The following is a 25,834-nucleotide window of genomic DNA, read 5'->3' as shown; positions in this document are numbered from 1 at the left end:
GGCTCTGCTCCGTACACCTCGTACACACGCGGCTCTGCTCCGTACACCTCGTACACACGCGGCTCCGCTCCGTACACCTCGTACACACGCGGCTCCGCTCCGTACGCCTCGTACACACGCGGCTCCGCTCCGTACGCCTCGTACACACGCGGCTCCGCTCCCTACGCCTCGTAAAAACGCAGCTCCGCTCCGTACGCCTCGTACACTCTTGGCTCCGCTCCGTACGCCTCGTACACACACGGCTCCGCTCCGTACGCCTCGTACACACGCGGCTCCGCTCCCTACGCCTCGTAAAAACGCAGCTCCGCTCCGTACGCCTCGTACACTCTTGGCTCCGCTCCGTACGCCTCGTACACACGCGGCTCCGCTCCGTACGCCTCGTACACACGCTTCTCCGCTCCGTACGCCTCGTACACACGCGGCTCCGCTCCGTACACCTCGTACACACGCGGCTCCGCTCCGTACACCTCGCACACACGCGGTTCCGCTCCGTACACCTCTCACACACGCGGCTCCGCTCCGTACAGCTCGTACACAGGCGGCTCCGCTCCGTACACCTCGTACACACGCGTCTCTGCTAAGTAAGCCTCGTACACACTTGGCTCCGCTCCGTACACCTCGTACACGCGCGGCTCCGCTCCGTACACCTCGTACACGCGTGAATCCGCTCCGTACACCTCGTACACGCGTGAATCCGCTCCGTACACCTCGTACACTCTTGGCTCCGCTCCGTACGCCTCGTACACTCTTGGCTCCGCTCCGTACGCCTCGTACACTCTTGGCTCCGCTCCGTACGCCTCGTACACGCGCGGCTCCGCTGCGTACGCCTCGTACACGCGCGGCTCCGCTCCGTACGCCTCGTACACGCGCGGCTCCGCTCCGTACGCCTCGTACACGCGAGAATCCGCTCCGTACGCCTCGTACACGCGAGAATCCGCTCCGTACGCCTCGTACACTCTTGGCTCCGCTCTGTACGCCTAGTACACACGCGGCTCTGCTCCGTACACCTCGTACACACGCGGCTCTGCTCCGTACACCTCGTACACACGCGGCTCTGCTCCGTACACCTCGTACACACGCGGCTCTGCTCCGTACACACACCGCTCTGCTCCGTACACCTCGTACACACGCGGCTCCGCTCCATACACCTCGTACACACGCGGCTCTGCTCCGTACACACACCGCTCTGCTCCGTACACCTCGTACACACGCGGCTCCGCTCCGTACACCTCGTACACACGCGGCTCTGCTCTGTACACCTCGTACACATGCGGCTCTGCTCCGTACACCTCGTACACACGCGGCTCCGCTCCGTACACCTCGTACACACGCGGCTCCGCTCCGTACACCTCGTACACACGCTGCTCTGCTCCGTACACCTCGTACACACACGGCTCTGCTCCGTACACCTCGTACACACGCGGCTCTGCTCCGTACATCTCGTACACACGCGGCTCTGCTCCGTACACCTCGTACACACGCGGCTCTGCTCCGTACACCTCGTACACACGCGGCTCTGCTCCGTACACCTCGTACACACGCGGCTCTGCTCCGTACACCTCGTACACACGCGGCTCCGCTCCGTACACCTCGTACACACGCGGCTCCGCTCCGTACACCTCGTACACACGCGGCTCTGCTCCGTACACCTCGTACACACGCGGCTCTGCTCCGTACACCTCGTACACACACGGCTCTGCTCCGTACACCTCGTACACACGCGGCTCTGCTCCGTACACCTCGTACACACACTGCTCTGCTCCGTACACCTCGTACACACGCGGCTCTGCTACATCCACACTGTAAACCCCTCCTGACCCCACACATAAACTTCAGCTCATCCAGCACCATGACAACCAGCACAGCAGAGTCCTGCATCCACTGAGGCCCCTGATCATGTGACCCCTGACTCCTCCCCTCCTGTGACCTCATCACAGCTCCTGTGCGCACAGAGCAGCAATATATGTGGTGGCGGCTCTGCAGGTGGAGGTATGTGGAGATCCCATTACTGGGCGCAGGGGGCATTAACCCCTTCAGCACGGAGACTCTTTTGGGGTCTTGTGTTGCCCCTTTATAAGAATCATAAGGTTTTTGTTCTGTTTCCTGTAATAGATACATACGACCCAACTATGGAGACAGGAAGGGAGGAAACGTATTGTTCTCATAGTATAGGACCCCTTTACTGCCCCCACAGTGTAATGCCCCCATTATGCCCCTTATGCAGGATGTATGATGCCCCCACACAGTGTAATGCCCCCATTATGCCCCTTATGCAGGATGTATGATGCCCCCACAGTGTAATGCCCCCATTATGCCCCTTATGCAGGATGTATGATGCCCCCACACAGTGTAATGCCCCCATTATGCCCCTTATGCAGAATGTATGATGCCCCCACACAGTGTAATGCCCCTTATGTAGGATATATGATGCCCCCACACAGTGTAATGCCCCCATTATGCCCCTTATGCAGAATGTATGATGCCCCCACACAGTGTAATGCCCCTTATGTAGGATATATGATGCCCCCACACAGTGTAATGCCCCCATTATTCCCCTTATGCAGGATGTATGATGCCCCCCACAGTGTAATGCCCCCATTATGCCCCTTATGCAGGATGTATGATGCCCCCACACAATGTAATGCCCCCATTATGCCCCTTATACAGGATGTATGATGCCCCCACACAGTGTAATGCCCCCATTATGCCCCTTATGCAGGATGTATGATGCCCCCACACAGTGTAATGCCCCCATTATGCCCCTTATGCAGAATGTATGATGCCCCCACAGTGTAATGCCCCCATTATGCCCCTTATGCAGGATATATGATGCCCCCACACAGTGTAATGCCCTCATTATGCCCCTTATGCAGTATGTATGATGCCCCACACAGTGTAATGCCCCCATTATACCCCTTATGCAGTATGTATGATGCCCCCACACAGTGTAATCCCCCCATTATGCCCCTTATGCAGTATGTATGATGCCCCACACAGTGTAATGCCCCCATTATGCCCCTTATGCAGGAGGTATGATGCCCCCCCACAGAGTATAATGCTCCCCCAGTACCGCCTGAGGTTTTACAGTTGTAATAATCCCTCTGGAGTTGGTTTCCCTTTCCCTGCTCCCCTACATGTATACCCTCGAGCATGTATACAGGCATGTAGGGGAGCAGGCCTTACTAGATATCGAGGCTTTGTCCAGTAATATACCACATGAGGAAGGTATCAGAGGAGTAAGACATTTCTTGAAATCGAGATCAATAGAGTGTAGCAGACATAATGACTTCATGGAGGATCTTCTAAAATTCACTCTTACTCATAACTTCTTTCTTTTTGACAGTAAGTACTTACCCGAGCTCAGGGGTACTGCGTTGGGGAGCTCCTGTGACCCTCGTCTGCTAACCTATTCCTAGGCTCGTGGGAGGAAACCACAATACTCGGGGATGATGGTGGCAACCATATATTAGGGTATAGTATAGATATATTGACACTATTTTTATCATCAGGTCAGGGACGAGTGAATAATTTCTTGAATTTGTCAGGGAACTCAATATCCATAGAGTGGGCCTTAGATTTATATCAGAGTTTAATTATTACCAGTTGCCTTTCCTGGATGTACCAATCAAGAAAGTACGAGATGGGACTCTAGGGACACTCATCTACCATAAACCTACAAGCACTAATAAACTATTAAAGTGGGATAGCCACCACCCCATCCTTCTTAAAAATAAAAATAAAAAAAAAGCAATATCCAAGGGCCAATTTTTACAGTTTAGAAGAAACTGCTCTAATGTCACAGATATTAATATACAGGCAATAAACATCAACACCAAAAAGGTACCCACAGTACATTTTGGATTCTGCGCGATTGTTTGCAGAAAAACAGGAGAGACAGACACTCCTCCATACCTAACCAAGACACCAAGAAAAATATGGGGATAACACAAGTAATAGGAACTTGTGACAATCAGAGTGACCGTATCTTTAATATCCTCAGAAAACACTAGGATGTACTTGTGGTCGACCCGGACCTGAGGATGCTGTGGGATCTAATCCCACAATAACTTTCAGAAAGTGTTGGTCAATTAGGGACCGTTTACTGCATAGTTTCTACAAAAACCTGCACCCAAGGGGACTTGGCTAGATAGAAGAATCTGTGGTTTCTTTAGATGTGGAGAAAGTTGTACATGTAATTGGATGAGACCATGTAAATCTTTCTCGAGTTCCTCTACAGGTGAAACCTTTTTCCAGAGGGATTATTCCAACTGTAAAACTTCAGGACTTGTATTTGCGGCCACATGCACCTGCCTCCTAGATTATGTATGCACGACCAAGAGGGAGTCTATATGGCGGGTGGAGGAGCATTTGGGCGAAATACGCCTTGGTCAGGACACCCCATTAGTGAGACACGTGAACAGTGCACATTGAGGTGAAACCGGAGACCTCTCCTTTTGTATCATTGAGGTGGTTAAACCCAGTGTGAGAGGGGGTGATCTCAATAGATGTATCCTCAAAAAGGAAATTGAGTGGATTTCCAAACTGGATTCACGAACCCCTAAGGGACTGAATAAGCAAGTTTTCTATGCCTGTTTTGTATGAATACAGCCCCATTCTGGATTACATTTTTGGATTTTATACTCTACCCATTGCTACTCAGTTCCCTGTTAATGAGGTTCACATATTGTTTTACTTTATCAAGAGATCTGAGCTTCTATTATCAGAATTATTTATCAGTTATATCCCACATACTATTTAGTAATTAACAAGTGTGGTGATCCTTGTGTATTTCTAATTATGCAATAGGGGTCAAATATGACCATTTAGGAACATACTGTGGGCCACCATCCCATATTTTCTGTAGTGATAAAGTAGATCTACATGCCTATTGTATGATGGGAGGATGTGCAATACTTGTTTTTAGTCTCCCATGACGATGATCTCAGAGAGAGGATTTTTCATTTGATGGAATGCAATCCAATACCATGTGCGCTCCGGCGTGGAATGGAGACATCTGGGCATGCGCAATCGTGGACAATGATCCTAGATGCGCTCCTGCGTGGAATGATAACTATGGGCATTCGCAGTCACAGGTACGAGTGGCGCGGCAGCAATCAGTTTATCTGACGTTTCAGTGTAAAGCACGTCACTTCCCGACATGCACACTAGGGGATGGACATTATCGGACCTCTAACTCATGAGAAGTAGCGTAGGCGCAGTACATTATTGTAGAAAGACTCCATTCTGTATATCCTGTGACAATTCACCTCTAGGAATGGGAATTGGCCTCCTAGTCTGGGAGGGGTTTTGGATGAATTGGGCTATTTAAACATGGACACCTGGCTGTTAGGCACACTATGCTGAACATCATGAATTATCACCCTTGTATCAAGCCTCCTGATGAACCTATTGGGGAAACGCGTTGAGGCGGATTATTGAAACATTCTCTGAGTACCATACCCTTTCCTTTATACATATTGTAGGGGATTTACTCACTTGGGTGTGACGGGAGGAAAACATGAGGCATGTTCCTTTAAGGCTATGTGCACACGATGCAGAAATGAAGCAGAAAATTTCTGCATCATTTCTGCATCTCCCTGGCAGAAAAAACGCATGCAGATTGTGCATGTGACGCGCCCCCTGGGCCATGTTGTTAGGGATACCCGGAGCCGGATCAGATGGGGGTTGTAGTCTCCGAGTGGCTGTGACCCGGTCCGTGCCCAGGGTGTCAAACTCAGTGTGCGGCAGTCCTTGCAGATGTTCTTAGTGTCGACTACGCCACCCGTTGATTTGCGGTCAAAAGGCCGCCGCTGCAGGATGGTCCGCTGAGGCTGGTGGTGTGTGTGCAGCTGTGGTAGTATAACCCCCAACGGGAGGGGTATAGCCTCAGGGGGTCAGACGTGGAGGATGGTGGTTGTGAAGGTGCAGCAAGGAGACTCAGAGGCATGAAATGCAGTTTCAGGGTTTTTACTCACTGGTGTTGCTCGGGTCACTCTGTACAGCAGTGACCACCCAAGCCGTGCTGCGTCCACCAGGTGCGGGACTCGGTCAACTCCCGGGCAATTCCTGAGTATGGTCCTGAGCTCCCTTCTTCTCTCTCTCTCTCTGGCCGTTCCCACCAGGGATCCACCTATGTCCGGCTCCCTCGGGTCTCTTGGTGGTCAAGCCTCCTCTGGGCTCCCTGACCCTATGCTCGGTGTGCCTTTCTAGTGGATTTGGTGAGGGTCGTGGCAGATCCTGCCCACGACCTCCGGTTCCTGGCTAAGGTTTGCTTTGGCCTCCGCCAGCTTGGGATCCGGTACCCTTTTGCCGACCCTTCACCCTTTTGTCCTTATTCTGGGATCTTGGGGTCCCCTCTCGTCCTGCGCCTCTGGGTCGCTCTTCCTTCTCCTCTCCTGGAGTTACTGCTGACTCACTGACTGACTGACTGACTGACCCTGTCCTAAGATGGTGCCCACCTTATATACTCCCTCTATGTGTGAGCTCAGGTGACCAGCACCCAATGAGCTCCTACATTTACCCAGACTACTCCCCCTATCTGCCCCTACACTACTGGGATGTTCCACCCCCCTCCCACTCCAGCCAGGGACAGACGCTGTCGTACCTGCACATATACTGGTGGGAGTACCGTAGTTCTGTCCCCCGGAAATGGGATGTATGTAGTGCATGCAGCTAACTGAGCTCAGTACCACACTCCATCCTTACCCGGGAGTGGAATACCACACCTCTGGCTTGAGGTGTAATACCCCTGTAGCAGCCGAGTCCTCAGGGTGCTACATTCCCCCCTGGTAAATCACAGCACGTCCTCGGGCTGTAAAAGAATAAAAACATCCACAAACATACAATTTTTTTCAAAAACATCATAAACATATAAAACATTATATATATCATCAGCATAAAACTTTTCATATTAAACATTCTTGTTTCTCCGGCCACGGTGCAACTTGTGACCGGGTAAAGTGCAACAGTCTCTTGTAGTAAAAACAACAGTTTCCTACAAAACCGGTAGGGGGCGCCTTAGGAAGCGCAACTATATACAAGGGAAGGTATGGCCGCTCTCAGTCCTCGGCCAGTGGGATTAGGGATGGCTGCTCACAGTCCTCAGTGGGGAGATGGGACACACTGTAACAGTTCACTGGTCCCAACGGGGACTATACTTTTGTAGCAACAGTTTTTGTACCCACACGGGTAATTATTTACATGTTCTATTTACAGTTCATCAGTGGCGGTGTGCTCTTGGCTGAGGGTAATCTTTAGACCCGTCCGGGTCCTCTTGATCCTCCTCACCACGTAGCTCCTTCTCAGTAAGTCTATGCACGTGCAGGGCATATGGGCCCTTGGCGCACTGATGCCGGGTGAAGGTGACCTCATCACCCAGGTATAGGTCACGACCTCTGTGTCCCTCCGGCAGATGACTTTCAACGTCTCTGCGGGTGACAAAGACGTCGCCGGGGGTCTTGTGGTCCCGGATGAAACCCCACCCGTGCTCCAACTGGAATTTTATTACAGTCCCGCTGGCACGGGGACCGTGGGCAGCACGGGGGTTTCTGCGGGCTCGGCTCTTCTGCTCGGCGCTCTTCACTTGGAGCCGCTCCTCGCGGACCCGCCTCTCTCGTCGCTCTCTAGCAAAAACCTCCAATTGTTGCTGGCAGCACTCCGCACGCTGGGCTGCGGCTGCCCGGGTCTCCTCGGTGAACCCGATGAGGTCTTCTCCGGTGGGATCCCACGCAAACTGTGCTTCCTCCAACGAGAGTGGGGTGATCTTGGCGGGCGCCGGAGCCGGGATCAGGGGCTCATCCAGGGGTCTTTCCTTCCGGAGTCGGGGATGGTAATACTCCGGTGGCCACACAAAGGGCTGCCCATCCGGGCATGTGTGCTGGGCAAATAGGTCTTCACCCAGGTGTGGCGCTGTGGACGTTGAGGGCGCTGTTGTGGTGGCGGCGCCCGGGTTCACCAGGCCTTGCGACCAGGCCTGGGGCACCCTGAATGTAAAGGGCACCGTGAAGACGGCGGCGCCCGGGGTTACCTGGCCCAGTGACCAGGCCGGTGGCTCAGTGGAGGTAGAGGGCGCTGTTGGCACTGCGGCGCCCGGGGCCACTCGGCCTTGCGACCAGGCCGGTGGCGTCTCCTGCTTGGCCGTGCTCTGGATCGAGGCGCGTGACGTCACAGGGGGCGTGGCCGCGGCTCCGGCCGCTTGAGGCCTAGCTTGGAGCGATGACGCAGCGGCTACGGGAACGGTGAGTGGGGCTTCGGGCTCTGCGACGGGGAGCTGGGGCAGGTTTACGGCTTCTGGGCACGGGATATTGTCGTCCCCATTACCTGCCTTCATCTCTTCGGCTCCCTCCGCGGCGTCGTCTCCGGCCGTCGTCCCTCCTTCGCCGTCCTCAGAGGTGGACTTGCTCCTCGCTGCGGGTGGCATGCTTCGCTGGCAGGCTCCAGCCTGCAGGGCCATCTCTCGGGTCCACTCCGCCAGTGTTTCTCGCTGCACCCGGGCCATCCTTCGTGCGAGGCCCTCCAGCGCGGTCTGTGCACGCTCCCGATCTCCGGGGAGCTGCGCCAGGATCTCCAGCAGGCCTGCTGGAGTGGCGGCCTGCAACAGGCTCCTGACCACAGGGTCGGTGCTGCCTGACTCTCCCTCCATCTCCGGGTGTGTTCTCTCTGGACTCCTCTCCAGACTCCTCTCCAGACTCCTCTCCAGACTCCTCTCCAGACTCCTCTCCAGACTCCTCTCCAGACTCCTCCAGGCTGCACCCATCTTCGCTCTTTTGTTCTGTATCCGCCCACATTGAGGGTGGTCCCGGGGCAACTTTGTGATTGCCAGTTCCAGGGGCAGTTCCCTCACGCTGATGGACATATCAATCATCACAGTCTCTGCTGGTGGGGGCGGTTTCCACTTTTGGCGCCATTTCCGATCCTGGCCCACGATGGGAGGTGGCCTCTTGCCATCCTCTGGCACGCCCATAATGGCGTCCGCTCTGCCAAGGCGGGAAATCTTCTCAGATGGCGGGAACCGCTTCCCAGTGGCGGGAAACACTGCAGATGGCGGGAAAAGACTGCAGATGACGGGCAAATGGCGGGAACTGATCCGAGATGGCGTCCGATGGCGGGGACCCTCTGGAATTGGCGGGAGACTTCCTTTTGAGGTAAATGTGAACTTTTCTTCAGGCACGCAGTACCCGGTGGTTGCGGGCACGTGATCCTGCCGACTACGCCAAAGTTGACGCGCCCCCTGGGCCATGTTGTTAGGGATACCCGGAGCCGGATCAGATGGGGGTTGTAGTCTCCGAGTGGCTGTGACCCGGTCCGTGCCCAGGGTGTCAAACTCAGTGTGCGGCAGTCCTTGCAGATGTTCTTAGTGTCGACTACGCCACCCGTTGATTTGCGGTCAAAAGGCCGCCGCTGCAGGATGGTCCGCTGAGGCTGGTGGTGTGTGTGCAGCTGTGGTAGTATAACCCCCAACGGGAGGGGTATAGCCTCAGGGGGTCAGACGTGGAGGATGGTGGTTGTGAAGGTGCAGCAAGGAGACTCAGAGGCATGAAATGCAGTTTCAGGGTTTTTACTCACTGGTGTTGCTCGGGTCACTCTGTACAGCAGTGACCACCCAAGCCGTGCTGCGTCCACCAGGTGCGGGACTCGGTCAACTCCCGGGCAATTCCTGAGTATGGTCCTGAGCTCCCTTCTTCTCTCTCTCTCTCTGGCCGTTCCCACCAGGGATCCACCTATGTCCGGCTCCCTCGGGTCTCTTGGTGGTCAAGCCTCCTCTGGGCTCCCTGACCCTATGCTCGGTGTGCCTTTCTAGTGGATTTGGTGAGGGTCGTGGCAGATCCTGCCCACGACCTCCGTTTCCTGGCTAAGGTTTGCTTTGGCCTCCGCCAGCTTGGGATCCGGTACCCTTTTGCCGACCCTTCACCCTTTTGTCCTTATTCTGGGATCTTGGGGTCCCCTCTCGTCCTGTGCCTCTGGGTCCCTCTTCCTTCTCCTCTCCTGGAGTTACTGCTGACTCACTGACTGACTGACTGACTGACCCTGTCCTAAGATGGTGCCCACCTTATATACTCCCTCTATGTGTGAGCTCAGGTGACCAGCACCCAATGAGCTCCTACATTTACCCAGACTACTCCCCCTATCTGCCCCTACACTACTGGGATGTTCCACCCCCCTCCCACTCCAGCCAGGGACAGACGCTGTCGTACCTGCACATATACTGGTGGGAGTACCGTAGTTCTGTCCCCCGGAAATGGGATGTATGTAGTGCATGCAGCTAACTGAGCTCAGTACCACACTCCATCCTTACCCGGGAGTGGAATACCACACCTCTGGCTTGAGGTGTAATACCCCTGTAGCAGCGGAGTCCTCAGGGTGCTACACATGCGTTTTTCCTGCAGAATACATGCGGATCCACATGCAGATTCACATGCGTTTCCGCATGCAGATTGACAAGCGCTTTCCAGGCGATTTTAGCATCACCTGGAAAGTGCTTGACAACTAGGTCACACTATATAAATCCATGCAAACAGCATGGATTTATATAGTGTGACCCGAGAGAGTGTATATACTTACCTCCGATGGCCCGCGCTGTCCTGCTCACTCCGTTCTCCCGGCTGCCGGCAACTTTGAATTGAAAGACCTGCCGACGTCAGCGTCACGTGACCCGTCACATGACTCTGACGTCACCGCAGGTCCTACAACTCACTGCAAGTGCCGGGAAGCAAGCAGGAGTGCAGCGCGGGCCGACAGATGGTAAGTATATATATATATTTTATTTTATTCTTGTTTTTACAGCTTTTTTAATGGTACCTGGGTGTGGATGAGACTCTCCTCTCCTCCACACCCGGGTACCATCCGCACATTAGAACGCACCAATTACGCAAGTACAGATGCAGTCTTGCGGAATTGGCGCGTTCTAATGCAAGTCAATGGCGGCGAAAACGACGCGTTTCCGCAAAATTAAATGACATGCTGCGGATTTTTGAGCGCAGCGTTTACGCTGCGGAAAAATCCGCATCATGGGCACAGCACATGCGGATTTCAATTGGGGAACATTGCTTCCCTTCTACCATGCGTTTTTCATGCGTTTCCGCGGCATTTACGCAACTGCAAAAACGCCGCGGAAACGCATGAAATCGCATCGTGTGAACTCAGCCTAAAAGTTCATGTGGGTTTATTGCTTCATAAACCCAGAAGCCAAACAGAAAAGCAAATAGCTCAGGCAAACAAAGTAAATGTCCTTAGCAGGTCTCTGCTCAGCCAGGCCTGTGTGGCACACAAGCTGGGGTAGCGTCCAGTGTCCTGGCTTGGTCTGAAGACAAACATACACAGGAGGTCTTCTCCCTCCAAACACACAGACCATGTGCCAAAACACTGCCTCTGTTTTATAGGCTGTTAACCACACCCAGAGGTGAGGTATGTGGGTAGCTGGACCCGCCCATTCTCTTTTAGCTACCCGTACCCCGACTCCCAGGTGCACCAAACGATCCTCTTAGTGCTTACGTGCCGTAGAGAAACACTCTGGGTTACATCAGAGACCAGCCTTCTCTGTGATAACTCCCATCGACTACGCGACTATTAGCCACCACACATACAGTACAGACCAAAAGTTTGGACACACCTTCTCATTTAAAGATTTTTCTGTATTTTCATGACTTTGAAAATTGTACATTCACACTGAGGGCATCAAAACTATGAATTAACACATGTGGAATTATATACTTAACAAAAAAGTGTGAAACAACTGAAGATATGTCTTATATTCTAGGTTCTTCAAAGTAGCCACCTTTTGTTTTGATGACTGCTTTGCACACTCTTGGCATTCTCTTGATGAGCTTCAAGAGGTAGTCACCGGAAATGGTTTTCACTTCACAGGTGTGCCCTGTCAGGTTTAATAAGTGGGATTTCTTGCCTTATAAATGGGGTTGGGACCATCAGTTGTGTTGTGCAGAAGTCAGGTGAATACACAGCTGATAGTCCTACTGAATAAACTGTTAGGTTCTTTTTTCTTGCCATAATACAAATTCTAAGTAAAGAAAAACGAGTGGCCATCATTACTTTAAGAAATGAAGGTTAGTCAGTCCGAAAAATTGGGCAAACTTTGAATGTGTCCCCAAGTGCAGTTGCAAAAATCATCAAGCGCTACAAAGAAACTGGCTCACATGAGGACCGCCCCAGGAAAGGAAGACCAAGAGTCACCTCTGCTTCTGAGGATAAGTTTATCCGAGTCACCAGCCTCAGAAATTGCAGGTTAACAGTAGCTCAGATTAGAGACCAGGTCAATGCCACACAGAGTTCTAGCAGCAGACACATCTCTTCAACAACTGTTAAGAGGAGACTTTGTGCAGCAGGCCTTCATGGTAAAATAGCTGCTAGGAATCCGCTGCTAAGGACAGGCAACAAGCAGAAGAGACTTGTTTGGGCTAAAGAACACAAGGAATGGACATTAGACCAGTGGAAATCTGTGCTTTGGTCTGATGAGTCCAAATTTGAGAACTTTGGTTCCAACCACGGTGTCTTTGTGCAATGCAGAAAAGGTGAACGGATGGACTCTACATGCCTGGTTCCCACCGTGAAGCATGGAGAAGGAGGTGTGATGGTGTGGGGGTGCTTTGCTGGTGACAATGTTAGGGATTTATTCAAAATTGAAGGCATACTGAATCAGCATGGCTACCACAGCATCTTGCAGCGGCATGCTATTCCATCCGGTTTGCGTTTAGTTGGACCATCATTTATATTTCAACAGGACAGTGACCCCAAACACACCTCCAGGCTGTGTAAGGGCTATTTGACCAAGAAGGAGAGTGATGGGGTGCTACGCCAGATGACCTGGCCTCCACAGTCACCAGACCTGAACCCAATCGAGATGGTTTGGGGTGAGCTGGACCGCAGAGTGAAGGCAAAAGGGCCAACAAGTGCTAAGCATCTCTGGGAACTCCTTCAAGATTGTTGGAAGACCATTTCCGGTGTCTACCTCTTGAAGCTCATCAAGAGAATGCCAAGAGTGTGCAAAGCAGTCATCAAAGCAAAAGGTGGCTACTTTGAAGACCCTAGAATATAAGACATATTTTCAGTTGTTTCACACTTTTTTGTTAAGTATATAATTTCACATGTGTTAATTCACAGTTTTGATGCCTTCAGTGTGAATGTACTATTTTCATAGTCATGAAAATACAGAAAAATCTTTAAATGAGAAGGTGTGTCCAAACTTTTGGTCTGTACTGTACATACCCCCTCTGCTTTAAGCCGTGGGGCTTGGGACCTTCTACTACCAAACAAGGGATTCTGGAGAGGTCATCGGCTTTACCATGTAGCTTCCCTGCTCTATGTTCTACATGGAAGTGGAAGTCCTGTAGGCCTAAAAACCAGCGGGTGACCCGGGCATTTTTCCCTTTGTTTCCCTTATCCATCTGAGTGGGGCATAGTTCGATACTAATTTAAATTTTCGACCTAACAAATAGTACCGTAAGGTGTGCACTGCCCACTTTATAGCCAAGCACTCCTCTATGACTGAATAATTTTTCTCGCAGGAGGACAGCTTTCTACTCAGGTAGAGGACAGGGTGCTCCTTCCTGTGTATCTCCTGGGAAAGGACTGCTCCTTAACCGACATCTGAGGCATCTGTCTGGACTATAAACTCTTTCTTGAAGTCCGGGGCAACCAGGACCGGTTGCCTACACAGAGCCAGTTTCATCTCTTGAAAGGCCGTCTCCGCCTCTGCAGTCTACTTGGCCATGGCTGATTTTGTCCCTTTAAAGGAGGTCAGTCAGGGGTGCGGCCATCATGGCGAAGTTTGGGATGAATTTTCTGTAGTATCCCACGATTCCCAGGAAGGCTCTGACTTGCTTTTTCTACAGCGGTCCACTTTAGTAATTTGGGGTTTTATCTTACCTCTACCCACTACATATCCGAGATACTTGGTTTCTTATTTCCCCATGGCACATTTCTTCGGGTTTATTGAAAACCCTGCCTTCCTCAGAGCATCAAACACAACCTGGACTTCTTCCAGTTGACTCTCCCAGTCTGGTCTAAAGATAATAATATCGTCCAGGTATGCTGCGGCATATTTCTTATGGGATGCAAGGATGCAATCCATGGCTCTCTGGAAGGTTGCAGTGGCCCCCTGCAGTCCAAACGGCATCCGAATATACTGGAAGCATCCGTCCGGCGTAGAAAACGCAGACTTCTCTTTGGCTCCCTGTGCCATGGCGATCTGCAAATATCCCTTCGTCAGATCCAAGGTGGTTATTTACCTTGCTGGCCCAAGCCTCTCGATCAGCTCATTGACTCATGGCATGGGATATGCATCAAATTTGGAGCCCTCTTTCAACTTCCGATAGTCGTTGCAGAATCTCCACTCACCATTGGGCTTTGGGACCAAGACGATCGGGCTCGACCAACCGCTCTTGGATTCTTCAATGACACCGAGCTTCAGCATACGAGCCACCTCTTTTGGAGATCAACTCTCGTTGCGCCTCAGGTATCCAATAGGGCTTCAAGTTCACCCGCACATGTGGCTCCGTCAGAATCTCGTGTTCCGTGACCCTTGTGCAGCCCGGCAATTCCGAGAACAGATCCTGGTTCTTCTGCAGCAACTCCCGACACTGCTGTTTCTCAGACTTCATTAGCGTTTCCGCTATTGCGACTCCTCCAACGTCACCTTCTGGCCTGCCCAGCAAGCATGGAGCTTCCACAGCTTCTCTGTCTTGCCACGGCTTGATGAGGTTGACGTGGTATATCTGGTATGGCTTACGTCGTCCCGGTTGATGAACCTTGTAGTTCACTTCACCCACTTTTTCCAACATCTCATATGGCCCTTGCCACTTAGCCAAGAACTTACTTTCCACCGTAGGAATTAGCACGAGTACCTGGTCTCCCAGATTGAGTTCCCTCACTCTGGCTTACCGGTTGTAGACTCTGGCATGAACTTCTTGTGCCTGGAGGAGATGTTCTTTTACGATGGGCATCACCTTCGCAATCATCTCCTACATCAGAGCGATGTGCTCGAAGATGCTCCTGTGGGGTGTGACCTCTGCTTCCCAGGTTTCCTTTGCGACATCCAGGAGATCCAGCGGATGTCAGCCATGCAGGAGTTCGAATGGCGAGAACCCCGTAAGGCCTGTGGAACCTCTTGGATGGAGAACAACAGATACGGTAGGAGACAGTCGCAGTTTCTACCATCCCTTTCTATGACCTTCCTCAGCATACTCTTCAGAGTCTTGTTAAATATTTCAACAAGGCCATCTGTCTGAGGATGGTATACTGAAATCCTCAGTTGGGAGATTTGCAGGACTTTGCATAACTCCCTCATCACCTTACTCATAAAGGGAGTTACCTGATCGGTGAGTATCTCCCTTTGGTAAGCCTGTTTGGGAAAACACGTGGACCAACTTGCGGGCTATACTCTTTGCGGAGGAGTTTCTCAGTGAAATCTCTTTAGGATAGCGTGTGGCATAGTCCAGGATAACCAATATATATTGATGCCCACGAGCAGATTCAACCAGGGGACCGACCAAGTCTATATCAATTCTCTCGAACGGCACTTCAATAATGGACAAATGGCACAATGGAACTTTGAAAGTAAGAGGTGGGGGTGGTTAACTGGTACGTAGGGCAAGACTTGCAATACTTAAATATTTCACGGGGACATCCGGGACAATAGAACTTCTGCACGATCCGTTCCTGCGTTTTTTTTCACTCCCAGCTGTTTCCCTCAAGACATGTTAATGGGCCATGTCCAACACCTTCCGTCTAAAGGGGCCCGGCACTATTAACTGCTCCACACGCTCCTCCCTCACTTTCTTGACCCGGTACAACAACTCCCCACTCATCATAAAATGGGGAAATCTTGTGTCAGCCCCCGGCTCCTCTGCAACCCAATTTATAACAGTGACATTATTAAAGGCTTCCTTCAGAGTTAGGTCCCTATGCTGGGCAGACCCCAAATTCTCGCTGGTCACTCCTAACTCTGGAATGGCAGACTGAGGGGGCACTACCTCCTTATCCTCCACAAGGACACAAAAGGGAAACCTGTCAGACTCTGGATGTGGTGATACCTCATCATGGTTAACTGGTTTCTTATCTGAGCCCCCAAACCCGGAACCCTTCCCCCACAGATCCCAAAACAAACAAAAGTCCCAGCCTATAATAATAGGGTGCAATAAATTCTGAACGACGCCAACCTTGTGGGACTCAGTACTGTGGGCCGTTTTAATGTCCACTCTGGCCATGGGGTAGTCCTTAGCCTCACCATGAATGCAGTGAACGCCAGCTTTTTTCCCCGGGATCATTTGGTGAGGAAGGGTGGTCCTCATAAGGGTCACCAGACTCTCGGAATCTAGCAGTGCCATTAACTCCCTTCTGTTCACCTTCACATGATATGCTTGTGGCCCCTCGTTGGGTGAACAGTTTACACTGCAGGCCAGATAAGCATAATATGAACAACGGCATCCTATGCTGCAATCCATCGGCTCAGGGGTCAGGGGACAACGGGCGGCTATATGGCCTAGGCCGCGGCACCTCCAGCAAACAACGTCACCCGTAGGGACCTTGGATCCGCAGTATGGAGTGGGCTGCCTTCCCAAGGAATCTTCAACTCCCTGGTATCTCTCGACCTGTCTGACCAGTTCATCCGCATTCTGGGAATCACCCTGGGAAACCCAAGTCTGTATGGGCCTCGGCAGGGAGTTCACAAACCGGTCCATCATCATCCGCTCTACCATCTGCGCAGGCGTAGAGGACTCCGGCTTTTGCCACTTCTGGACCAGGTGCAACAGTTCAAACATTTGGGAGCAAGGTGGTTTGTCCCGGTGATACGCCCAGCAGTGAACCCGCTGTGCCCTGATAGTCATTGTCAACCCCAAGTGCAAGAAAATCTCAGTTTTTAGCTTGCCATACTCTTTGGCATCCTGCAAAGCTAAATCATAGTACACCTTCTGGGGCTCTCCCGTCAAGTATGGCGCCAGTACCTCTGCCCACTGCTCTGGCAGAAGTTTCTCCCTCTCAACGACCTTCAATGTCATCCCCAGAGGTCATTTTCTGCAAAGCCCATCTTACTGCCTTCGGGACGTGGGAGTCATCAGCCGGACCTGGGGTTGGGCCATTCTTCCTGCCCTGGATGGCGGTTGCCAGAAGCTGCATCTGCTGCCATTGTTCCTGCTGGTGCTGCTGGATCTGCTGTAACAACAGCCTGTTGGTCTTCTGCTGTTGCTACGACTGTACCAGGTGTTTCAGCAGGTCCTCCATTTTGTCTGGCGATGCTTGCTGGCTTGCAACAGGCTTCACCCAGGACATGCAGTCTTTCCTGTAGCAGTCACACGTCTTTGCTGGGAACACTGCCCGCAGGTCTAACACCAATTGTAGAGGTTTTACTCACTTGGATGCGACAGGAGGAAAACGTGAGGCATGTTCCTTTAAAAGTTCATGTGGGTTTATTGCTTCGTAAACCCAGAAGCCAAACAGAAAAGCAAATAGTTTTTACATCAGGCAAACAAAGTAAGGCTATGCGCCCACGATGCAGAAATGAAGCAGAAATTTTCCTGACCATTTCTGCATCTCCTTGCCAGAAAAATGCATGCGAATTCTATGTGCGTTTTTGATGCGTTTTTTCATGCATTTTGTAAACGTTTTTGAAGCATTTTTGAAGCCAAATAAAGTTAGTGGGAAAAAAAAGAAGGGTCAATTTGATGTCATTTCCTAGTCAACCCCCCAATATCCAATTGAGGCTCTTTCACACATCAGAATCTCCGGTATTAGTGGTGATGACTTTTTCCACACATACCGGAGACACACACAGACCCATTTCAATGTATGCTTGGTCACGCATACGCTGTATAATAATCTTACATTTCAATGTATTTAAAAATAAAAAAAATAGGGTGGGCTCACACGTATTTTTAATAACCAGGAGAGGGAAAGCAGACGGATGAGGGCTGATGTTATAGTCTGGGAAGTAGCCAAGGATCATGGCCCCTCTCTAGGCTATTAATATCAGGCCGCAGCAGTTAGCTTAGCCTTTACTGCCCATTCTACAGGGGGACCCCCAAAAAAATATAGGGTCCCCCTATAAATTGGAGCCAGCAAAGGCTAGGCGGACAGCTGCGACCTGATATTAATACCCTAGAAAGGGGCCATGGTTATAGGCCCCCTCCCAGGCTATAATATCAGCCCTCAGCCGCCCCAGATTTGGCGCATCATATTTGTGGGCCAAATCTGGCACTTAGCCTCACTCTTACACGCTGCCCTGATGCGGTGGCAGGGGGTAATAGTGGTGGGGTTCATGTCAGCGCCAGCTGCCATGAAGCCCAGGTTAGTAATGAGGGGCGTCTATAAGACACCCCCATTACTAACCTACAAAGTGTTAGAAAGAAAAAACACACACTACACCCAGAAAAAAATAATTTATTTGAAATAAACGACACAATTTTATTTAATTATTAATTTACTAAAAAAAAATAATTACCTGTCCACGTTCCTGCAATGATCTCCCATGCACAGCTGTCACATCTGGAGATGTGACAGCTCTGAATGGCTGCTGTATGCTCACACTGCCGGGAACACGTCCGCTTCCGGCAGCGTGAGCCCCTGACTGAGGTCACCGGGAAGCATTCAGTCAGCGCAGCTCCGGTGACCTCCGTTATGGCCCTGCTGTACTGTGGGAATTTCTAACGGTCAGCGGGGACGTAAAGGAGCTCACCGGAGCAGCGCTAGCTGAACTCCGGTGAACTTGCTTATGCAAAGACAGGGACGCTTTATGGCTCCTTCATTTTATTGGCGGCGCTCTTTTAGAGCGGTCACATTTTATGTGGCTGCTCTAAACTGGAGATCTTCGTGCGTGGGACACTCGTGGACTACTACGGAGGGGTAAGGATAAGGTTGTGGTTTATTATTTTATATTTTATTACAGGAGATCGATGGCTTCGGGGAATTAGGTGTCTAGGTGAATATAGGTGTAGTTTTTTATATTTTACTTTATTTTAGGTGGCGATCGGCGGGGACAGGTAATGTATAAACTAAATTTCTTTTAGGCAACCACTGGCCACCAATGTATTTTTAAAATTTATTAGGGACAAAAAAAAATGGGGACTGTAAATTTAAAAAAATAAATAAGTAAAATCAAAAAAATATGGGGGCATAAAAAAAAATAAAAAAGGTATTGGGGCAAAATATAAACATATGGGGGCAGTTTAAAGGACATATTAGGGCAATTTTAACACCAGGATCAGGCTGATGGGAACTACTGCTCCCATCGAGCTGATCCTGCTGGCACTAGTGGACGGGGGACAGACATAGGCCGATGGGAGTAGTAGTGTCACATCGGCCTATGTCTGCCTGCACGCAGACACTTGCCACACTAATCATGACCGGGACATTCAGGTCCATCCTTTTGTACCACCCCGGATGCTCAGCCATGATCCAGGAAGACGGTAATGGTATGGGATTCTCGTCTTCCTGGATTTATGGGATGGTCTGGGATGGCTGGAACGCCCCCACATGAGGTCACTTCCCATTTGCTGCGGTCTTGTGTTCCAAAATCGCAGCAAATGCGCTTCAATTCCGCAAGTAGTTTTACGTATTTGCGGATTTGAAGCGGCTCAATGCAAGTCTATGGCGGCGAAAACGCAGCGCTTCCGCAAAATAATTGGTAGTGCTGCATTTTTTTCCGCAATGATAATCCACAGTGGAAATGTCCGCAGCATGGACACAGCACATGCGGATTATCATTCGGGAACATTGCAGCCCTTCTACCAAGCATTTTTAATGCGTTTCCACAGCGTTTTTGCCGCTGCGGAAACGCTTAAAAAACGCATCGTGGGCACACAGCCTAAATGTCCTTAGCAGGTCTCTGCTCAGTCAGGCCTGTGTGGCACACAAGCTGGGGTAGCGTCCAGTGTCCTGGCTTGGTCCGAAGACAAACATACACAGGAGGTCTGAGTTCAAGTAATGAGTTCAAGAGAGGCCTGGATGCCTTTCTTGAGAACAATAAAATTACATTTTATGCTTAGTGATAGTTAATTAATCCAGGGATTTAATCTGACTGCCAGATTGGAGTCGGGAAGTGAATTTTTCCTCAATGATGTAAATTGACCTATACCGCATGGGTTTTTTTTGCCTTCCCCTGGATCAAAGCTGCGGAATAGCTGCAGTGCACAAGAAATAGGCTGAACTGGATGGACGCTTGTCTGTTTTCAGCTTTATAAACTATGTAACTTCTCCCTCCAAACACACAGATCATGTGCCAAACAGCAGCCTCCATTTTATAGGCTGATAACCACACCCAGAGGTGAGGTATGTGGGTAGCTGGACCCACCCATTCTCTCCTAGCTACCTGTAACCCGGCTCCCAGGTGCACCAAACGATCCTCTTAGTGCTTATGTGCCCTAGAGAAACACTCCGGGTTACATCACAGAGACCAGCCATCTCTGTGACACATACCTCCCATCGACTATGCGACCATTAGCCACTTTACAATACCTTGATACATATCTGGTTTTATGACTTCTCCACGGCTGATTAAAGGGAATCTGTCACCCTCTCGGACTTATCTGACTTCTAATATGGACATACAGGTGATAGAAATGTGAATCTATACATACCTGTATGCCTCATATTAGAGATCTGTTTGCTGTGAAATGGCTTTTTATTCAGTGAAGATTCCAATGCTTGCTGGCTAGGGGACGGGAAGAAATCCCTGCCTACTGTGTTGATTAAAGTATTTTCCCCCTTCTCTGCATGTCACAGTGCCCTGTGATGTGCAGTCCCCATGTCCAGATCCCACGGCCTGCGCGCTTTTTACGGTAGTGACGCACTTGTACTGTGTACTATGCAGCCATAGTACTGAAGGGATCTTGTGCCCAGGCGCCGGGAAGTCACCGTGACTCATCGGCACCTGCGCACAAGATCCCTGCAGTACTATGACTGGATAGTACACAGTACAGCTGCGTCTTCCGTAAAAAGTGAAGTGCGCGGGACCTGGACATGGTAACTGCACGTCACAGGGCATTTCTTCCCGTCCACCGGCCCGCAAGCATCGGAATCTTCACTAAATAAAAAGTCATTTCACAGCAAACAGACCTCTAATATGAGGCATACAGGTAAGTATAGATTCACATTTCTATCACCTGTATCCCCATATTAGAGGTTAGATAAGTCCCAGCGGGTGACAGATTCCCTTTAATCAGCCGTGGGGTAGTTGGTGGAGTGGATTCCCTTTAATAAATACTCACTAAGCCCCATTCTTCGTGCAGATACTAATGAATCCCGGACCTATGAGATTTTTACCACATGATAGTTGGATAGTTAGGGTCGTACCATCCATAGTAGCAGCCCACACAGCCACTCTGGTGTCCATGAAAAAACACAGAATTTGAGCTTGGTTTTAGTTATTATCCATGCAGCACATAAATGTATGTTTACTAGGGCCGTTAATCAGAAAAAAACCTATAAGAAGAAAAATGGTCATAAACCCTGCTGTAAATAAATAAATTAGAAGCAAAAGTGCAACACTGTTTTTGATCAAAACTAGCATGAAAGCTATCCCACCATGGCAAGGTGAACCCATTTGGGATAGCCCTACTATGTATAACATTAAAAACCTTACCATGTGTCAGCCTCAAACTTCTGTGTGTGAATCAGACATGAGATCTAACGTGATAGAAAATTACAGTCCGGGGAAGACGGGAAACATTCATATAGACAACAGGCGGAGATGTAGTCAGTGAAGCACTCTGGCTAAATATGTTTCTAGAGCCGTAGTAGAAGATGAATATGTCGTCCTCATCATGAAGTAGTTATTTCTTATATTATTGTAATGAATATCTCCTGCAGTATTGCTAATGCCGATTCCAGTGTCGGTAAATGAGGCGATAATTAGCTTTATGGAAGATGAGTCTTTGAGAAACGTGTTCAGCTACAGACTCCAAGGAAGAAACTGCTTGTTGTCTGTGGCCTAAAATATATAGGTTTTATTACTAGATGTAAAGAAGAAAACTAAATACTGTAAAATAATATATCTCCTCATATGTTTGCTTTTATTATCTCCAGTAATTGTATTATTACACAAGATTTTTATGATGTTACATAGGCTCATCATCTTCTCATTCAGGTCCCTAAAATATCAGATCCTTTCAGTGAAGATCTTCTATTTAAGAGAATTTTCCTTATGGACCCATCAAAGATGGATATGGACAGAGACAAGATGGCGGAGAGGATATTACACCTCACCCTAGAGATCCTCTTCCGGCTTACTGGAGAGGTAAGAGATTCTGATGATGTCACATTACATCATTCTTATCTATGGGAATAACAGATGGCCAGAACTGGTAAGGTGAGGACTCTGGAAATGTCTGTAGTGAGATTTAATAATGTGTCTCTCCATAACCAGGATTACATATTAATGAAGAAGACCTCTATTGTGCACTGTCAGGCCCCTGTGTCTGAGGGATGGGAAAGACCCCTGAGCCCAATCACAGGGACTCCATCTCACCCCTTGATACATGAGGACATCAATGACCAGAAGATCCTAGAACTCACCTACAAGATGATTGAGCTGCTGACTGGAGAGGTGACACTGCTGGGAATACTGGGACATTATACAGTAACACTATGAAAGGATCGGGGGGATGACGGTATCATTGTATGTGTCAGGTTCCTATAAGATGTCAGGATGTCGCTGTCTATTTCTCCATGGAGGAGTGGGAGTATTTAGAAGGACACAAAGATGTGTACAAAGACGGCATGATGGAGGTTCCCCAGTCCCTCACATCACCAGGTAATAGACAGGACTAAATACACACGGCCTATAATTATCTGTATGTAAAGAATGAATTCAGTCCCTGTATGTGTTTCCTCCAGATCTATCCAGTAAGAGGACAACACCAGACAGATGTCCCCGTCCTCTTCTTCCACAGGACTGTAAACAAGAAGATCCCAATGTTCCTCAGGCTCATCAGGTAGATGGAGAGAAGGAGTCATGAGATCTCCCCTATGATGTGTAGACGGCTGTGAAGGTCTTGTGTTCGGTGGTGATTTATCCACCAGTATTATATGTTTTATACTTGTGTAATGAGAACGGTGGAGATGGCAGGATTAGAGCTGATCATAGATGTGGCTTCTTCATCTGTCTGTGACTTTTATAATATTTGTTTCAGGGTGAAGATCTGACCCATATTAATACTACAGAGGCATATGTGAGGAGTGATGAGCGGTGTAAAGAGGAGATTCCTACATATGACTACCCAGGTGAGTAGTAACCACTAAATAAGGAGAAGTCACAGATTCTTCTCAGTCAGCGGCTGTGGCTTCTTTATCAGTGGTGTAGTCCGGCTATATCACAATCGTGTGATCACCATTTTGCCACTAGACCAAAACATTCTCCACCCAAAACTGTTCAAATGATTTTGGGCCTTGAAAGCCCTTTTCCATAGAACTTACAACCTGGAGGATCCACCTACCCCCTGGGATTAGGAGATGCTGACCGTTACCTGCCCAGATCTGTAAACCACAAAGCCTAATGACAGCGTACATAGAAAGTGCTGACAAGTTACAAAATCCCTTGAAGAAAAATATTGTGTCTGTAAGAGAAAGCGGAGGGTAATGATGCTGTTGGCTTCCTAGAACCCTGATATCTTATTGGATGAATCCACCTTCTCTCCCCTCTGTGCTGCTGAATGTGCTCATATGGTCCTTACAAGACCAGGTCCAGTCTTTCTAACTTTACTTTTATGATCTACATTAACCATTTCGCGCCAGAGCCTGTTTTTGCCTTCGTGACCAGGCCAATTTTTTCAATTCTGACCACTGTCACTTTATGAAGTAATTATTCTGGAACGCTTCAACGGATTCCCCTGATTCTGAGACTGTTTTTTCGTGACATATTGTACTTCATGATATTGGTAAAATTTCTTCGCTATCACTTGCGTTTATTTGTGAAAAAATCGGAAATTTGGCAAAAAATTTTCAATTTTCAAACTTTGAATTTTCATGCCCTTAAATCAGAGAGATATGTCACACAAAATAGTTAATAAATAACATTTCCCACATGTCTACTTTACATCAGCACAATTTTGGAACCAAAATTTTTTTTTGTTAAGAAGCTATAAGGGTTAAAAGTTGACCAGCGATTTCTCATTTTTCCAACAAAATTTACAAAAACATTTTTTTAGGGACCACATCTTATTTGAAGTGACTTTGAGGGGCCTATATGACAGAAAATACCCAAAAGTGACACCATTCTAAAAACTGCACCCCTCAAGGTGCTCAAAACCACATTCAAGAAGTTTATTAACCCTTCAGGTGTTTCACGGGAATTTTTGGAATGTGGAAGAAAACAATGAACATTTAACTTTTTTTCACAAAAATGTTACTTTAGACCCAATTTTTTTATTTTCACAAGGGTAACAGGAAAAAATGGACTACACAATTTGTAGTGCAATTTCTCATGAGCGCGCTGATACCCCATATGTGAGGAAAAACCACTGTTTGGACTCACGGCAGGGTTCGGAAGGGAAGGAGCGCCATTAGACTTTTTGAATGTAAAATTTGCTTGAATAATTAGCGGACGCCATGTTACGTTTGGAGAGCTCCTGATGTGCCTAAACAGTGGAAAACCCCCACAAGTGACACCATTTTGGAAACTAGACCCCTTAGGGAACTTATCTAGATGTGTGGTGAGCACCTTGAACCCCAAGGTGCTTCACAGAAGTTTATAATATTGAGCTGCAAAAATAAAATGTTCACATTTTTTCCACAAAAACGTTTTTCATCCCTTAATTTTGCATTATCATAAAGGTAATAGGAGAAATTGCACCATGAAATTTGTTGTGCAATTTCTCCTGAGTACGCCGATACCACATATGTGGGGGAAAACCACTGCTTTGGTGTACGGCAGGGTTCGGAAGAGAAAGGAGCACTATGTTGGCTGGGATAGGTTGCAGACACCATGTCACATTTGAAGAGTCGCTGACATGCCGAAACAGCAGAAACCCCCACAAGTGACTCATTTTGTAAACTACACCTCTCAAGGAATTCATCTAGGGAAGTAGTGAGAATTTTTTAATTTATACCAAAATTATATTTTTATCACAACAAAATGTTTTACCCTCAGATTTTACATTTTCACACAGGGCAATGAGTAAAAATGGTGCTGAAATGTGTCACAATTTCTTCTAATAGTGGCAATACCCCATATGTGGCTGTATCGTACTGCTTAGCCATACAGCGAGATCTGGGAGGGACGGAGCATTATTTGACAATTGGAGAACAAATTATTGTAGAATAGGCATTTGGATTTGGGAGCACAAAATTTTCTGAATTTGTTTTGGGGGGCAAGGGCCATTTCGCTTTTCCAGAGCCTTTCTGCTACCAGTAACTTGGAAGTCCCTTATATTTTTAACAGATAACTGACCTGAGTGGGGACTAGCTTTTTTTGAGGACTGAGTTGAAGCTTTTATTGGGAACATTTTACATATTGTTTATCCGGCGCTCTATGCTGAGCACTTACATCGGGGTTTCCATCTAAATTTCCAAGTGATGTAATTCAGATGAAACCCCTGCAGGATCCATTCACTGTAATGAGGCAGCAGAGTTACTCTGGACTCCGTCTGGCCTCTGTTTAGCGGTGTCCTTTTTTTCAGAAGTGCACAAAACTGTGGCCAACCGCACTTTTATGCACGCCTAAAAAAACTGACACCGTGGGATCACAGGCCAGACGGCATCCACAGTGGCCTATATCTGCCTCATTACAGGGAATATTCCGTCATGGGTTCTGTCTGAATCACGTATTTCAGAGATTTACATGGAAACTCTGGTGTAAGTGCTCAGCGCAGAGCGCAGGATAAATGTGGGCAGA

The 25,834-nt window shown here is 49.0% G+C and overlaps 1 protein-coding gene across 1 annotated transcript in view; it reads left to right on the top strand.

The window, feature by feature from the left end:
- The first annotated feature begins 1,936 nt into the window (after nucleotides 1–1,936).
- Nucleotides 1,937–25,834, top strand: part of LOC141197747 (uncharacterized) — a 29,521-nt gene continuing 5,623 nt past the window's right edge. The window contains exons 1-6 of the mRNA XM_073662833.1: nucleotides 1,937–1,989; nucleotides 22,091–22,240; nucleotides 22,370–22,549; nucleotides 22,633–22,756; nucleotides 22,840–22,937; nucleotides 23,136–23,226. Coding sequence (XP_073518934.1) covers nucleotides 22,148–22,240; nucleotides 22,370–22,549; nucleotides 22,633–22,756; nucleotides 22,840–22,937; nucleotides 23,136–23,226 — 586 coding nt within the window. The 5' untranslated portion in view covers nucleotides 1,937–1,989; nucleotides 22,091–22,147. The remainder of the gene's footprint in view (nucleotides 1,990–22,090; nucleotides 22,241–22,369; nucleotides 22,550–22,632; nucleotides 22,757–22,839; nucleotides 22,938–23,135; nucleotides 23,227–25,834) is intronic.

The sequence above is a fragment of the Phyllobates terribilis genome, unplaced genomic scaffold, assembly GCF_046119375.1.
Source record: "Phyllobates terribilis strain yellow unplaced genomic scaffold, ASM4611937v1 Scaffold_86__1_contigs__length_6382490, whole genome shotgun sequence".
NCBI classification, from domain to species: Eukaryota; Metazoa; Chordata; class Amphibia; order Anura; family Dendrobatidae; genus Phyllobates; species Phyllobates terribilis.
Note: the sequence above shows the minus strand (reverse complement) of the source record. Positions and strands in the feature narration are given on the sequence as shown.